The following is a 14,104-nucleotide window of genomic DNA, read 5'->3' on the forward strand; positions in this document are numbered from 1 at the left end:
AATATCGTAAGCACACTCCCGGGAGGTGAGGTGCAGATGCGCCAGCGCCAAAGATATGGCCATGCGGAACCGTGTCGTAACCTCCGGTGGGAACAGGCCACACTCCATAGAAGGATAAGTAGCGTTTGGGTTACCTGCATGCGTAGTAAGAGTTGGTGGTAGGAAACTCGACTCGTGGAATATAGAATCCCCAGAGGAGGATGGCTCAGTGGGCACTTGATTCCCGATCCCGAGGAACAGAGCACTCTAAAACGGCATTCGGAACATAACTGATGGGCATATATCACCCGGGCCAATTCATATTCTTCACAAGAAGTAGAGTCTGAATTAGAGACATCCGTCTCCAAAAAAATCAGAATCTTCCATAACTGGGACACTGAATAAAAAATGGACCAATAAGAAAAATCTAAACGGCACCTTACACCCCCAATGGCTGGGGCACTCACCATCTCCAGAGAACCAGACACCAGCAGACCAGGATATCTCCGTAGGCCCACACGGCCAGGAATGCGGAAATGGAGTCACAAGGTAAACCGTGCAGTCCATGCAAAAGCACTACACAGGGCTCCATTTATCATTGCAATTCTCCTACATTTACGCCTATAAATACGCCGGCGTAAATTCTCTCCTATGTATTAAAACAAAATACGACCAAAAAAAACTGATTTTCGACCGAAAAATCCGACCACTCTATTCTATCTCGCCAAGGCGCACATGTGTGCCGATTGAAGCTTAAAACAGCGCTTTTTCGGTCGTATTTTCATCAAATCGACTAACAGATTGCCAAATTTCATATTTATCACTATTTTGCGCCATGGGAGAACCTAATATTCTCCTACAATTACGCCCTCCAAAGTTCTCCATATCCACTGAGGAGAACATTTCATTTACTTCATTTTTTGTGAGAGAGAAGATGGAATATTTTCTGCTGTTGTCTGCTATTTCTTTGGCAAGGGCCCGTGAAAATCGTCTTGCTGATGGTAATATGCCCATACGGAGACGCCAAAGAGTGCCTAGAGTTTTTTTACCCCGGTGTGGACTACAGGCATTGTCTGATAAGGAGATGCGGTGTGTTAAGTAGATAAACCAAAAAAAATGACTTTGTAATATGTAAGCCATCTGTTAAAAATAACGTGGAATAGTAGTAAAAGGTTGTGGTTTGTAAAAAAAAACACAAAAAGAATAATAATATAGAAATTTGTTCAATTCATATTACAAATATAAATGTTTATATAACATTAAATTACAACAATTATATAACATTAATAAAAAGAATGGCTATATCCAGTAATAAAAAAGGAAAATACCAAAAATATGCGCTTTTTTACGATGATGGAATGGTAAATATAGTCGAGATTTATCATTAACACGCCGCATCTCGACTTTGGAAAAAAGTGGTATAATACGACCAGTTTTTTGATAAATATTGGCGCACAAGTGCGCCTCACAGAGGGCGAGCTGCGGAGAACTTTTTGGAGAACTGAAAGTCGGATTTCTCCAAACAATGATAAATGGAGCCCACAGTAGCAGACAGAATCACATAACAAACATGATTATAAAACCCCCTGTTCAATAACCCCCCTCAGGAGATATTAACCCTTGCTTCCTAGATACAAAAAAGGAGCCTCATTGAGACCCTATGTTAAAGTTATCCCCAAAAGGTTGTAGCCCCTCTCGGATAAACAGTTGTAATTACAATACATCCACGATGAAAGTAAAATGAAACAATCTTACCGGAATCTACGCCGTGGAACAGGAACACGGCCCTTCAAGTGTGACAGATAGTAGCGTCGCTCCTGCCATGTACTTGAGAGAAAAAAGCAGGCAGCGAAACTCGTCAATGCTGATTGCTTGTGGAGCTGTTAATATGAGTAGGGATGGTTTCGCAGAAAGACTCTCCCTGCATCTCCAGACTCTAACTTTCACCCATGCTCTGACTGAGAGGCTGACAGGACTACTTAAAACTCCAGTCCCATGCCGAAGAGTACTACCCTCAATAAGAGACTATCTAAAACATCTGACACTTCTCAGCCAACCTCCTGGGACGAAAGGCAAAGAATGACAGGGGGATGAGGGGAGTGGGAGGAGTATTTAAGCCTTTGGCTGGGGTGTCTTTGCCTCCTCTTGGTGGCCAGGTTCTGAATTCCCAAAAGTAATGAATGCAGCTGTGGACTCTTTCCATTTATGAAGAAAAAAATAAATATAGATAAAGTCCAATTTAAAGGATACTTTAATGCAAAGACCACTCTCACAAAAAAATAATAATTACACTTTAACAATAAAATGCTGTCTACTCTTAAAACACATAAAAGCTCAAATTAAACTTTCATTATCCAATTAGAGCATGCAATTACAAAAAAAGGTTCCAAAGTACTTGCATTATCACTGTGCACACTGTTATATCCATATAAAAGTCTGTGATTGGCTCATAGCTCTCACAATACAGGGAGGCAGGGAAATGAAAATATGAAATTTGTCAGAAAAAAAACCTACTGCTCAGTTGAAAATCAAAAATAGTGTTATTATATTATCTTCTTGTTATACATTTGTTGATTTTGCAATTGTTCTGTATTTAATGGCCCCACAGCTACAGAAATAACTACTCAAATTTTGTTTAATAGGAGAGTTGAGGACTGTTTACAGGGGAAAATACTCCCTGCTCTAACAAAGAAAACTGATTATTTTTTTCAATGGCAAAGACAAATGAGATCAAAAACAGAAAATAACAAATTATGCTTACCTGATAATTTTCTTTTCTTCTGATGGAAAGAGTCCACACCTGCATTCATTACTTTTGGGAATTAAGAACCTGGCCACCAGGAGGAGGCAAAGACACCCCAGCCAAAGGCTTAAATACCCCTCCCACTCCCCTCATCCCCCAGTCATTCTTTCCCAAGGAACAAGGAACAGTAGAAGAAATATCAGTGTGAAAGGTGCCAGAAGAATAAAAGGACGCCCCACATAAAATTACGAGTGGGGAGCATAATTTATGTCTTTCTTCTTAAATAGAAAGAGTCCACAGCTGCATTCATTACTTTTGCGAAAACAATACCCAAGCTATAGAGGACACAGAACGCCAAGACGGGAGGGTACAAAATGCGGCCCATACTGAGGGCACCAAGCCTGAACCTCTACCCAATAAAAAACCCTGCTTCGTCTCAAGACGAGAATTTTTTTTTAAAGGAAAAGCCCCAAGGACACTGACTCGCAGCTAGTCCAGAAGACAAGCTAGAGACCGCAAAATGGACTCAACTGAGCCAACAGTCCTCCAGGAGACACCGTCGCCCAACAGACGGTCCCCAACCACTCACCCCCCAATAATGAAGGGAACATCAGCCAAAACCCCTAAGGGGAAAAGGCAAAGGAGAACCGAGGAAACCGAAAGATCCCCTCCAAAAAAGAACACCTCCAATAGTGAGCCCAACTCACAAAGACCCAAAGGGGCGCCCAAACAGGGAAAGGAGGCCACGCCTATACCAGCGAAACCTGGGATAAAACCGGGCACAGAGACAGAAAAAACTTCTTTCCAACATCCTGCAAGTACTGAATGCAACCAAAAAGGCAAAGTCCTCCCAGCATCGCAACATAGAATACCAAAGTATGCAACCACAAAAAAATGTGTAAGAGACCCAGTCGAAAACCCCAAGTTGAAGAACACAGAGTCCATAACAGGACGACACAGAGGGTACTTGTGGGGAAAAAGAAGCAGTCAAGCAAGAGAAGACTGCAAAAGGTACCCCCAGACAGAGGGCACCCACACACAGGTCTTTAAAAAGAGAAACACAAAACCTCAATCGAGGCCCCCCGAGAAGGAGAGTATACCTTCAGAGCCCGAAGGAAGAGGAAATCCCCCTTTTTAAAAGCAATGGAGCAAGTTGAAAGGAAAACCATATCCTAGCAGACTTAGCTAACAGGATAGACTCAACAAAGCCCACTCATCCAGAGGAGACTGCGCCCTGAACGCAGCGCCTCAGACCACTCAACCATCCTGACCTGCAGACCCCCACTAAGCTGAACCAACCCAGCCACAGGTATCCCTGACCGGGGAACAGAAGAATCCTGAAACAGGTACAGGAACGAGCTTAAGGATAGCACAGCCATCCCCACAGAGTACAGGTACAACCCGACTCCGAAAACAGACGACAGGACCATAGACCTAAGGATCTAACAAAAAGAAAGGTCCAACAAGTCTGACTTGGAGCCAGCAAGACCCCAAGGGAAACCCATCCCTTTCCACCTACCAACCAGGAGAAGCCCCAAGAAAGGACTCCATCTCCCTAGGGAGGAGAATACCCCCTAAAGAAAAGGGAAAAGGCCGAAAGGGCAACAACTGTCATCAAGGCCCGAAGCCATCAGCTAATGGGAAGAGAAATCCCCAACACGAATGACCTAGAAAAGGACCCACCCAAGTAGCTTGCCAAGCAGACACACAGCCAACCCATTCTCCTGCAGAGCAGGGAATCCCCAGCTTACACTGGCACGCTGACCAAGGGAATGCTACCGAAGGCGCACCAGAAGTTGGACAGCAGCTGGGTATAAACCAACAACTCTTAAGGCGCAAGTCACAAAGCTAACCCTAGAGCACCTGGGCTGCTCTGTTGCAAAGATTAATAAATACTCCGAAAACCTGGCCACCATGACCAGGTCAGATAGACCAAGTTCCCACTACCGTGGAACACCCCGACCAGCTCTGAGATCCAAGATTCCAAAACAACCCAAGACTGGGTCAGGAACAAAGCCAAGCGAAGCCTCAGCAACCTGAAGTCTCAGGAAGAAAAACAGGTCCGGGCCCTAGAACTAAACACCCCAACTGGCCAAAAAGCCAGACACAAGGGATATGAATGCATATCTAGAGAATCCGGATAGCGAGAAGAACTTGAAAACCCGACCAAAGGAAGGTTCCACCCCTACCTAAAATCCAACGCTCCAAGGAGCAAGGCTAGAAGTCTCATTAAAGGGATACTAAACCCAATTTTTTTCTTTCATGATTCAGATAGAGCATGAGATTTTAAGCACCTTTCTAATTTACTCCTATTATCAATTTTTCTTTGTTCTCATGCTATCTTGATTTGAAAAAACAGTACTGTAAGTTTTAGAGCTGGACCATTTTTTGTTCAGAACCTGGGTAGCACTTGCTGATTTGTGGCTAAATGTAGCAAACCAATCAGCAAGCTCTACCAAGATGCTGAACTAAAAATGGGAGGGCTTCTAACCTTTTATTACTGCTTTTTCAAATCAAGATAACATGAGAACAAAGATAAATTGATAATACGAGTAAATTAGAAAGTTGCTTAAAATTGCATGCTCTATCTGAATCATGAAAGAAAAAATGTGGGGTTAGTATCCCTTTAAGAGACATCTCAAGGCCTCAGAACAACATAAGGGATACCTCAAAATCAAAAAACCATTCTAGCAGGGCTAGTCTCCCCATCACCTCCACACCAGCAGAGGACACAGGGAAAAGAAAGGTGCTAAGACTTCCCAGCTTCGGGAAACCCCAAGCTAAGCAAAGTCTCCACAGGGATCAACCATCACCCGGAAATACAGATCCCTAAAAAAAAGATCGAACTCACCCAGAAACAAAGGAAGAAGACCCAAAGGTCTCATCACTCAAATGAGTGATGCGCACACCTGCAAGATCCCAAGAGTTGCAACTGGTTTCAAACTGAAAACCCTCCGCATGCTAGACAGCCTGTTCTGATACAAGCTGTTGGATCAAGCCCACAAGTGCAATCCAGAGCCCTAAAACCGAAGGCAAAACCGCTCAAATTGCGGCAATGGGGCGCTGTGCCCTCCAACCCTCCACCGCATGGGGGAGGAAAACACTAGGTTCTGATGATATCAGATGTCAGAGTGACGCAGCGGGAAAACTCCCCTGACCCGGTCATCTATGACTGATGGTTATAAGGACTGAAAGAATCCTTCCCGTCTTACGTGTCTGAACAACCGCAAGAGCGAACGGATCCAACAGGACCAGTCCTGACCGGCAAGCTGCATAAATTCTCCCTCATAGGGGAAAAAAAGAAAACAGACATTTTAACATAGGACTAACATGTGCAAACAACTTCCGAAGAAGAACAAAGAGTATCAATCCCAGAAGGTTCCCGAAGGAAACAAAACTAAATAAAAGACATCCCATTGGACACAAATAAAATATAAGGCGACCCGGGGGTTAGCGCCCAAAAAAACACAGGCCTACCCGCAGGACCAGCCAAACAGAGCCCTATCTTCCAAAAAACTGGGAAAGATCTCAATCAAATGACAATCAGGAGATTACCTCAAACCCACATGTCTAATGAGGTGCACCATTCGAATCAGCAGACTGAAAATCCCCATACCTGGTAATGATAGGGTCATTCAATAACTGAAAAACATGTCTGAGCAATACGCGAAGGCGCGCAATCCTGTAATGAAAGGCACAACACTCAGGAACAGTTACACCCACTGGGAACTGTAGAGGCCCTCCCCAAGGCAGAAGGCCTATAACAATAGGGCACGAGCATATTCTCAAATAAACGTCTGGACTCTGCAGACGAACAATCGCCAACATTATGCGGAAGCGAAAACGTGCTGCAACCTCCGGGGGGAACACGCCACCCTGCATGGAGGAATCATAAACTGGGTTACCCGCATGTGTAGAAGTATGAATTGCTAGGGAACTCGCCTCTCGGAAGACAGGACCCCCAGAGGTGGATGGCTCAGCTGTCTCTTGACTCCCCGAGCCCGAGGAACAAGGCACTCTCATATGGCATATAGAACAAAACTGGTTGACATGTGTCAACGAGGCCAATCCGGATTCATCATCGGACACAGAATCTGAAATCAAAATAGTCTCAGTATCAGAATCCTCCGTAACTGAATTTGAAATTAGCACAGTCTCAGCATCAGAATCCTCCATAACTGGATAGAGGATATATAAATATGGACTTAAGTAGTAACACAAAAACGGCACCTGACACGCACAATGGCTGGTGCACTCACAACCTCCTATTACCAGACCCCTGCGGACTAGAATATTTCCTTCGCCACATGATCGGTAATGCAGAAATGGAAAATGGAACGTAACCACGCCCGATCACAAGCTGAAATGTACAGTCCAAAAAAGCACGCCTCACTTCCAAAGGCCTCAATGTTCCAAACCATGAGCCCATAAACATCACACATAAGCAGGTTGAATCACATAACAAACGTGATTATAACCCCCCCCCCTGTTCAATAACCCCCCTCAGGAGATATTAACCCTCGAATTCAAGATACTAAAAGAGACTCACTGAGACTTTTATGTTAAGTTAGACCCGCAAGGTGGTAGCCTCTCGGGAAAACATTCACATTACAGTACATTCAGAAATAAAGTAAAATTAAACAATCTTACCGGAATTTATGCCGTGGAAAAGGAACACGGCCTTTCAAGTGTGACGGATAGTAGCATCGCCTCTGCCATGGACTTGAGAAAAGAAAGCAGGCAGCGGAGCAAAGTTCGACAACGCTGATTGCTTGAGGAGCTGTTAACATGAGTCAAGATGGTTTAGCAGAAAGACTCTCCCTGCATCTCCGGACTCTAACTTTCATCCAAGCCCTCCAAAAGAGACTGACAGGAACTACTTAAAACTCCTGCCCATGCTGAAGAGTACTACCCTCCATAAGAGACAAAAAACTAAAATTAAAAATTCTGACACTTCTCTGTCAACCTCCTGAGACGAAAGGCAAATAATGACTGGGGGATGAGGGGAGTGGGAGGAGTATTTAAGCCTTTGGCTGGGGTATATTTGCCTCCTCCTGGTGGCCAGGTTCTTAATTACCAAAAGTAATGAATGCAGCTGTGGACTCTTTCCATTTAAGAAGAAAAAATTATATTACCAAGAAGTTTCTGTGGGCACCAACACAGGTACTTTTGGCTCCAAGCAAAATACTTGTGTAGCTCTTCCTGTTCTTGATATCCCGGTAACAAAATGTATTTGATGTTCTCCCTATTTTCTCTTTCGTTTCATAAAGTGATTATAGTGATGTATATTTGCTAAGCTCTATATACATAATTCCCTATTCTCTAATGTACTAACTTGTATCTAATAAATATTCTGGAGAAGGTTTTATTATAGCAGAATATGTAAATATTGTACAATAAAAGGACTTAAAAAAAAAGACAACAACAGCAAGAAATAACAAAGAATGTGCAGCTGTAATGACCAAATTACATCACATTTTAGAAACAAGCGAAAGTAAATATCAGCACTTTATTCCCAATCGATTATTAAAATGAAGGGGGGGGGGGCGCAGTATGTTTTGGCCAAAGCATTTCAGCTCACCTGTCCAACTATGTCAATACATGTAATGGGGCTGTAATGTAAAAATGAAACTTTCATAATTCAGATAGAGCATGCAATTTAAAAAAAATTACAATTATTAATAATAATTAATCTAATTTGCTTTGTTCTCTATGTATCCTTTGTTGAAAAAATAAAATAAAAATCATACCTAGATATGCTCAATGCACTACTAAGAGTTAGCTGCTGATTGGAGGCTGCACATAAATGCTCCTTCTAATTGGCTCACCTAATATATTCAGCTAGCTCCCAGTAGTGAACTGCTGGTCTTAACAAGAGATACCGAGAAAAAGAAGCAATTTTGATAATAGAAGAAAATTGGAAAGTTGTTTAAAATTGTATGAGCTATCAGAATCAGGAAAGAAAAAAAATGTGGGTTTCATGATGTTTTAAATACGTTATGCATTTAACTCCGCTTTACTATGCGCACACATATTAATAAATATATAGGGCAATGAAATACATTTTTACCTGTCCATTTTTCTGTGCAATAAGTCCAAAAATTCATTACAATAAACAAGGTTATCTGGCAGCCCAACATTGAAAGCATGCTCTGTATTCATATGATTGAAAAGGGCTGATCTGAAACAAAAAAAGTACATGTTTTTTATTTTTTAAATTAGCATCATAAGTGACATTTTCATGTTTACAGATTTTTTTATTATTTTTTTGAAGGCTTGGAGGGGTTCCCCTATGGTTAATCGAACTCTTTAAGAATTCTGCATGTCTGTTCTGAGCAAAGGACGTCTTTGGAAATCACAGAAGAGTAAAGTCAGTATACAGTATATAAGCAATTCAGCCACATTGGAAAATATATGTCTACAAAGTAAATTTACGCTAGAATGATTACCGCGTCCTCAGAGCACACCAACTTGTCACAAACTAATTCAGTTGGACTTGGTAGTCAGACAGTGCGTATAATGGTAGACATCACCTATTCTGGTATCTCAAAGGATGTTTTTTTTGCGTCCGTTTTGGGAGATAATTACCACAGACACCAATTTATCAGGTTTGGGAGCCATCTCAGGGAGTTTGGTTGTCTCAGGAGGTGAGGCTCCCATAAATGTCTTGGAACTCTGTGTGAATTTCCGGGCACTCCAAGTTTGGCCTCTTCTCAAATCAGTTCCCTTCATTAATAAAACATAATGGCAGTATCGGATGTATTATGAGAGAACCAATGGCACTATAAATTGATAGGTATTCTGAAATATATTCTGAAAAGAGGAAATTGTTTCAATACTAGGATTGAAAAATGTACACTAATTAGCACTCACATCTGAAAGAATGTGGCTTATAGATTAGAACATGTAGTTTCAAAGGGAAGACGGTCTATGCCGTGGTAATTAAAATATAACCTTTATTAGGATTTAATTAAAAATATGGTCGACAAAACAAACACAAACATTTATAAATAAAAACACAGAATGTTGAGGAGGATACTCTGTACTAAGTATGAAATGCCAAACGTAGGCAAATGCACAGAAAATTGACTCTTAGGCCAGGATGAGAGTGTTCCTGGTCAGGAGGATATTCCCTTATTATAGCGAGTTAGGTATACAGTATAGTGCTTATAAATATAAGTATGCGTGATTCTTGAACTTAAACATTCAATTTCTCATGGTCATAGTATTCATACTTCTGATAAGATGATGTATGTATTTCACATCTTATTGTACTCTTAATTCTATTGGTGATCCAGTATTGTAGTCTTTAAATTACTCTTTATGTTAATAAAGCAGGTTTACTAGCCTAAATGTAATTGTTAGATTATGGCCGTTATTTTAAAATAATATTGGCTCCGGTCACACTAGGACATAGAGCAGAGTGCCCACTTGGTTTGGCCCTTAAGGATATTTGCACAATATGGTTCCCCTTTCGGGTTAGGATATATAGATACACAATATTTTAATGAAAAATACGTACTAATGTTAGTACTTATGAACCGTTAACTGCTGGACATGTGATTAGTGTCATGTACCGATATTATCCTTGAATTATAGTGACAAGTGTGGCTCTATTCTTAATAGAGTTATAGTAATGGGTTAAATTGCACATCAATATGGTGTACATAAGTTATAGTAAGTAGTATAACTAAATAAGAAGACCACAGTGTCTAACACATAGATGTAACAATTTCAAGGGTGTGTATAAATTCCACTAATTGATACAAATGTTGCTTTTTGGATATAGCAGTTATAAGTGTCCATAAAGCGTGAATTTATACACAGGTTGTTTTAACGTGTTTCTAAGAGTATTTAACTCGAATGCCTAAGGGCATATTGTGCAAATATCCTTAAGGGCCAAACCAAGTGGGCACTTTGCTCTATATCCTAGTGTGACCGGAGCCAATATTATTTTAAAATAACGGCCATAATCTAACAATTACATTTAGGCTACTAAACCTGCTTTATTAACATAAAGAGTAATTTAAAGACTACAATACTGGATCACCAATAGAATTAAGAGTACAATAGAAGTATGAATACTATGACCATGAGAAATTGAATGTTTAAGTTCAAGAATCACGCATACTTATATTTATAAGCATATAAAAAGGGAATATCCTCCTGACCAGGAACACTCTCATCCTGGCCTAAGAGTCAATTCTCTGTGCATTTGCCTACGTTTGGCATTTCATACTTAGTACACAGTATCCTCCTCAACATTCTGTGTTTTTATTTATAAATGTTTGTGTTTGTTTTGTGGACCATATTTTTAATTAAATCCTAATAAAGGTTATATTTTAATTATCACGGCATAGACCGTCTTCCCTTTGAAACTACATGTTCTAATCTATAAGCCACATTCTTTCAGATGTGAGTGCTAATTAGTGTACATTTTTCAATCCTAGTATTGAAACAATTTCCTCTTTTCAGAATAAAACAGTACACAGCACCTAACTCTTATTATTACAGTAAGGTAAATTGCCTGCCTTTATTATTATAGAGCATCATAAGAATACCAGATAGTAGTGCCATTAGTTTTCTTTCTTTCGTATTCTGAAATATATATCAATGCATGATCTTATCTCTTAATACGCTCATCACTAGCTCAAAATGGTGTGATGTATCAAGGAACAGACTTTATCTACATTTCCCAGTAAAGATACTGGACAGAATACTACTTTAAGCACTCAAGTCCTTTATATTTGGTGTGCTTTAACATGGATATAAACTTAAAATAAATCTTTATTGATGAAGGTTAAAAATGGGTAAGACAAATTAAAATTAAATTTAGTGAATCAAACGACTCCAATCATTCATCTTGCCCCGGATTATTCCTTTAATAATGAACAGAGGTAGCTGTAACCATTGAAGTGTATAAGGAAACAAAATTCTACCTATAGAGGACTCCTGATACTTCAGTATGCCATAGACAACAAGTTATTCTGCCTTTCATAAATATTCAGCAATAACTGCTTATAGTCACCTACAGGGCATACATGGTAATCAATATTTGTGCTGGGCATACCCAAGTAGCCGGCACTTATGACAAATCCTTGCTAAACTTGGCCTTTAATAAACGTGCAGGGTTTGCTACAATCTCTCATCTAAATATAGATTAATATATTCTATCCTTGGTAGTATGATATTATCTTATTTTTTCATAAAAATCAAGTTATTCTGCCTTTTATAAATGTGCAGTAATGATAAGTAATGTATCTATTACTTCGTGGAGAACAGACTATTCTGCCTCTCATAAGTGTGCAGCAATAACTGCTTATAGTTACTGACAGGACCTATAGGGTAATAAAAATGTATTACTGTGCAGATGTAAATAGCTGGCACTAATAACCAATCCTCCCCAGTTTTGGGGGTAGATTTATCAGTGTCCGCCGCACATCGATAAATGCAGCAGACGCTGTCGGCATTTGTCATTGCACAAGCATTTCTAGTGAAATGCTTGTGCAATTTCGCTGCTAGCAGGGGGTGTCAATCAACCCAATCGTATCCGATCGGGCTGATTGCTGTCCGCTGCCTCAGAAGTGGCGGACAAGTTAAGAAGCAGCGATCTTATGACCACTGCTTCTTAACTTACATTTCCGGTGAGCGAGAAAGTACAGGGGTAGATAGCAGCATCCGCTGCTTGGTAAATTTACCCCTTGGCCTTTAATAAATGTCAGATTTGCTATAGTCTCCTGTCTGGATGTAAATAGATATATTCTGTCTATAAGTTCTTAAGTAATAATGATAATATTTTTATTGCTCTATAGAAATCAAGTTATTCTATCTGATTTACATGTGCAAAGATAATTGCTAAAAATCTATGACAGAACATACAATTAGGAAGTTATTCTTCTGTGTGTTCGCAAATTCAAGACCAGAAATTCTAATATTTTATCATTCAAGGTTAACAGCTGGCAGATGATTGTCTTTTATTTGTCAATGTTACATACACTATATGGTATTGTTTATTGCAGGGCACTTGCAGAACCAGCTATACTCAGTCGGTTTAGAGCAATCCTATTGCTTAAAATTATAAGTGATCCTGTCGCTTTGAGCTACATCATTATAAATAACCCTACTGCATAGTACTTTTGCAGGTCCTATAATATTTCATATAATTGGTTATAAATTGGCTCATTCAACTCATTCTGTTTCTAAATCATAGGCCTTTAAGAATGAGGCTTCAGCAGATCAAATTTATTTGGCCGTCTTCACATAAATTATACAAACTGTGATCAATTTGATAGCTTTGCATTGGCAGAAGCATCTTTGGAAGGAAGGTCCTTCAGGCTGTAGCTTCTGATAAATAGGTGTCTGCCTTTCTTTATTTTCCAACCCATTTTAGTTTGTTGACTCTAAACCATGGGTATTAGTTCCCACAAGTAAGGAATTGTGGACTCCCACCACCATAAAAAGAAAACCTAATTTATTTTTATCCGATACATTCCTGTTTTTCTTAGTGGTGAGAGTCCACGAACCCGCCCATTTTTTCTTGTGGGTGGCAGTTCTAGTTTGCACCTCTTTACCATACTATCTTTCTTACTTCTTCCTCCTATCCTTGGCTATACTTACTACTGGTAGGGAAAGGGAAGTAGGAGGGATGATTAAAAATCTGGCGTAGAGTGTCTTTTCCTCCTCCTCGTGGCCAGGAGAAGAATTCCCACAAGTAAGGAATTATATATTCTCACCACCAAGGAAGAAAGGTAAGAAGAAATTATGTTTTTTCATATACTAGACTCAAAGAAGAAGCCACTTAAAGGGAAATGAAAGTAAAAATTAAAGTTGCATAATTCAGATAGAACATGTCATTTTAAGACACTTTTAAATTCACTTTTATTTTCAAATGTGCTTCGATCTATTGGTATCCCTTGTTGAAAAATAATACACACATATCCTACACTAGTGGAAGGTTGCTGCTGATTGGTGCCTGCACACATTTGTCTCTTTTGATTGGCTAACTAGATGTGTTCAGCTAACTGCCAGTAGTGCAATGCTGTTCCTTCAGCAAAGGATAACAAGAGAATAAAGCATATTTGATAATAGATGTAAATAGGAAAGTTGTTTAAAATTGAATGTTTTATTCAAGTCTTGAAAGATTTTTTTGGGGTTTCCCGTCCCTTTAAATAATATTCCTATTACATACATTAAAATAAGTTAGATATCTCATTGACATAACAAAAAAAGAAAATCAAACCTGTTTCCTCTAAATTCCTCACTGCAAAATATACACAGCCTTTGAAAACTTGTGTCATATCTTTCCCACTGCTGCTGTTCCAGAATTTCTCTCTGTTTTAATAATAAAAAAAGAAAAAAAAGAAAGTAGGTTATGATTTGTTA

General features: G+C 39.8%; 1 protein-coding gene across 1 annotated transcript in view; it reads right to left on the minus strand.

The window, feature by feature from the left end:
* The window catches only part of ZNF277 (zinc finger protein 277), a 543,940-nt gene that overhangs the window by 105,599 nt on the left and 424,237 nt on the right, over positions 1–14,104 (minus strand). The window contains exons 5-6 of the mRNA XM_053716721.1: positions 13,962–14,053; positions 8,793–8,903 (exon numbers count right to left, since the gene is read on the minus strand). Coding sequence (XP_053572696.1) covers positions 8,793–8,903; positions 13,962–14,053 — 203 coding nt within the window. The remainder of the gene's footprint in view (positions 1–8,792; positions 8,904–13,961; positions 14,054–14,104) is intronic.

Source organism: Bombina bombina, chromosome 6 (genome assembly GCF_027579735.1).
Source record: "Bombina bombina isolate aBomBom1 chromosome 6, aBomBom1.pri, whole genome shotgun sequence".
NCBI lineage: Eukaryota > Metazoa > Chordata > Amphibia > Anura > Bombinatoridae > Bombina > Bombina bombina.